The sequence below is a fragment of the Phodopus roborovskii genome, unplaced genomic scaffold (assembly GCF_943737965.1).
Source record: "Phodopus roborovskii unplaced genomic scaffold, PHOROB, whole genome shotgun sequence".
In the NCBI taxonomy this organism is placed as follows: domain Eukaryota; kingdom Metazoa; phylum Chordata; class Mammalia; order Rodentia; family Cricetidae; genus Phodopus; species Phodopus roborovskii.
The window spans coordinates 193182-197366 of NW_026126013.1; the positions used below are offsets into that span (position 1 = coordinate 193182).

Sequence of the window (4185 nt, forward strand, 5' to 3'; positions counted from 1 at the left end):
AACATTGATCCTTCCTCTAGTCTTAGATAACAATAACTCATTCGCTATCTGCATGTTTGGTCATAGCATTAGCCTCTTCCACAGCCAATGCAGTCCTGAGAAGGTCCACTTTTATCCCTTGCACAAAAGACGTAAAGTACAAGCCCACAGCAAGTACATCAAGCTACGTTAAATGTTTATTTCCCATTATAGTATGCAGACACTCAATGACCTCTTCGCCAGTTACTCTTTCACTGGGTTAACAACTTTCCCTAAAAAGAGAATGCTTCTGGTCCCTTTCTCCAAAGTCATCAATAAGAATGGTCTATCAAATTGGATAATAGGGTGAAGAAGAGCCACTTGTGGCCTATCCAGAGACACAGCTCCTTCTTTGGTTCCCTCTTCTCCAATGTGCAGCACAGCCTCGTGAAAAGCCTGGGGAGAAGAACACACACTGAAGGTCCACTTAAAAAGTGTCAACTGCCTTTGGGTGTGTTAAATGTACAAAAAACTAAATACAGTATATTGTGTTGATGGTACATGAATGTTAATATTACTACGATAAGTATAGTTAATGAATTTATGTGATTTTAGGACTACTTGTTTGGATAGTATCTCATTCTCCATCACTTCTATCTTTAGAAGTTATCTCTTTTTTACCTTTCTCACTGTATCACTGTATCACACAAGAGTCACTTCTGATCATTAAGACTTTCATTTTATTAGAGTCATCTTAGTATATATGAGGGTTAGGGATGAAAATCACATTTATTTATTTATTTATTTATTATTTATTTATTTATTTATTTATTTATTTATTTATATATTTGGGTGTCAAGCCTGCATGTTTGTTTTACATCACATGCTTGCCTTGTACCTGCAGAGACCAAAAGAGGATCTCAAATTTCATGGGACTGAAGTCACAGACAGTTAGGATCTGGCATGTTATCTTGATGGTAGAAACTAAACCTGAGTCTTCTGGAAGAGCAAACAGTTCTCTTATCTGCAAAGCTATTGCTCCAGCTCCAGAAACAACTTCTAAAATGACTTATTTTGAGTAACAAGAATGACTCTCATATGATACTGACATAACAGAATCACACTGCCACTGCAGATATGAGATTTCTCATTGACTAAATAAAATGGGTGAATTAATTGACTCTTACTGTCCTTTCCAGCTTATACAGAAAAAAAATCTACCAACTTACATAAGAAAGTTTTAGACCACTGTCTTCTGTGATTCCAGGAAAGTTAGCACTTTCAGCAAAGGCATCGCTCATGCCCATCTTCTGAAGTGTGCTTCCATGGTCATATGTTGCAGAAATTGAAAACTTTGGAACAAACAACTCAATCTGTCTGTATGGGATAAGGAAAGGGAGACATGACAGTCACTACACTAATCATCTAATCATGCTAATCTCTCTCTGTGTGTCTCTCTGTCTCTCTCTCTGTATCTCTCTGTCTCTCTCTCTCATTTAACATTGCTACAACCATTAATGTGGCACCAGAAGCACAGAAGGCATTGCTGTAAAAATGGTCTCTGACTCAGAAAATGTTGGATGGCAACACACAGTACCCGCTCCCTTATTATAAGAAAGATGCATCTCTGTGGTATTGAACAAGTCCAGGGGTCTAATGGAATGAAGATCCAAGTGTAGTGCACAGGAAATTTCATTGTTGTCTGTCTTGCAGTTCTAGCTAATAATGACTGCCAACTCCATGCCAACATCAAACCTTGTCCATCCCAAAGCTTTATCTTGTCCCTGAAAAAGATATCAGCATCCTAGCATCCTCACTCTGGGGAACTTTATGGGAATTTCTAATATGGCAAAAGTCCAAAATACTACCTCCTTTGGCATTTTCTCAATATGCTTAGATGAAAAACTATGAAAAGTGTCCAGAAAAGTGCCAGACACCTTGTACTAGGTATAATCTAAATATTATCATACCCCTGCCAAGTGTTTCTGGGCAATTTTCCTACCTCTAGATTTCTTCTGAACTCAGGCTCACCTCCATTGTTAGACCCACCCACAGCCCCTCATGCCCTGTAAATTGTTTACCCTTTCTGCAGTAAGCGGTTCCACTTCTTCAGTGTCTTAGATGACATGGCTGCCTCCACCCACTCCAGGTGTTCCTTCTTTGGAAGGACAAAAAGTGCCAGGGCATTCTCACTATTTGAAGCTCCATTTGAAGCACTGTGCAATTCAGCTCTATATCCACAAAATGATAGTATTGTTCTAGCTGGTGCATCATGGGAACCTGTACTGAGGTGGCATTGTCCACTGAGAAGTTGGAACTCTCTTCTGTTCTAGATACACAAAAAGGATTTGCCCACTGGGCTTAAAACAAAAAGAGGAGAGATGTTTCTTTGAAAGCATTAGTCATTCATATAATAATTAAGAATGCCTACTGTCAACCAGTTTTCCAAGTGATTACAAATGACTCACTAAGGATCAGAGAAACAAGATCAGCTGACATGATCATCCAGCTACCACATGGCAAAAACAGAGGTCCTTGCCAATGCTGCTGGACTTTACAATATATTTTTAGAAACACTCTACTTTCTACACCCACCAGAAACAATTTCAATTCCATGAAAAAGTATATGAGTGTACAGAAAAATAGGTGAAATGAGATTTAAAAAAAAGTGTTCTGTCATTTTAAGCATACATAGGTGTTTGGCTTATGCAAAAAAATTCACTCATCCAAACAGAAAAGACAGGTTCTATGAAACCAAGCCTTGCTGGAAAGGGTAGCACTAAAAATTATCAATGTTATACATTTGGATACTTGTAGCACAGTCTTTAGTGCATAGTGAGTACTTAACATGTAATAAAAGGTATTTATGCAATGTATCCAAATATGCACAGGAAATAGGAACCACATTGTGCTTAAATACAAATTCAGTTGACTTGCTAAATACAGGCTTTCGCACCTCACTAAATATTTTAGAAACTGTAATTATTTACCCTGATATGATCAGAACATTCATAATATTGTCAACTGCATCTTTAAAAGTATTATTTCCATAGAAATTTCCTGGGCTCATAAACAGAGCTGTGTGTCATCCTGGAATGATCCAACACAATGCATAGATATAGACAGTAGTGAAAAATCATTGTGGCATGAGGGACTCCTACTGATGCCAATGATAAGAGACCTTAACCCCCCCACACACACACACATATCTCTTTATCTTAACACTAGATTGGAAATTGATATCTTAATGCCTTACCTTTGAAATGAATATACTTCACCAGAATCATTATAATGTTCAGGCTAAGATCTTGAATTAAGCCTATAATTTTCCCTTTTGTTTGCTTCTCCACATAACTGTTGATCTCCTTCTGGGCTGCTGAAACATTGGAGAAGTCAGTAGGAAAGACTTCAGTTTCATAGAGGGTCTTGACATCATCCAAAAACTTTGCCAGTGGTTTCAGATGCTTCCCAATGAAAATTGCATTTCCCATCTGCAATTCCAGATCATTCTTTGGGAAATTCAATGAACAGATCAAATGCTGGAAGCCCTGATGTAATTCTGTCATTGGAGTATCTGTGAGGTTAAAACCCAAGACCTCCAAGAATCTGAGTTTGGGTGCTAGAGCCAGATCCAAAAGAAAGCATGGCTAAAGCAGCAGATATGCTCACGGGGAAAAGAAGATGTTCCAATCTGGGTTCTCTGCAGAGAACCAACGATATAGACTGAATGCAAAATCAGCATTGATAGATGACAACTTATAGAGAGTGGGATTTTGTTGGGGCAAATGGCAGGTCCTTACTTTGCCTTCAGAGCTGTTATATTGTGAACAATAGATTGCATCCTGAAGCCCAAATGCCAAGAGAAACCAACAGAGGAACACTGACATTCTGGAATGAAGATGATCTACAAAACATGAAGTGAGATAACCATTGGGAGAACTTAGATAGATAAAACACTTTCTGGTCCTGAGAAATATAAAAGTCACCTACCTTGATTTACAAAACTAAAGAAATTATTTGAAGATTTGTTCAGGGAAGAATAAGGGATGGTAGTTCTCTTTTCTCTAAAGACCAGTGACATGTCTACTAGGGAAAGAGAGTAGGAGAAATGGCTTTTCTAGGGAAGAGAAATACAATGTTATGAATTCATTAGCATGTGGTAATAGCATGTGAAAATACTGATGCTAATTTAAACTCATGGAAATTGATTCACTTGTCATTTGCATG

General features: G+C 38.0%; 1 protein-coding gene across 1 annotated transcript; it reads right to left on the bottom strand.

The window, feature by feature from the left end:
* Positions 1-206: 206 nt before the first annotated feature.
* On the bottom strand, positions 207-3854 carry Serpina7 (serpin family A member 7). Its single transcript, XM_051179328.1, is given in 7 exon segments — positions 207-414; positions 1188-1335; positions 2040-2152; positions 2155-2318; positions 3215-3560; positions 3562-3632; positions 3635-3854. Coding segments are annotated over 7 exon segments (1245 nt in total). The 5' UTR covers positions 3846-3854; the 3' UTR covers positions 207-222.
* Positions 3855-4185: the final 331 nt, after the last annotated feature.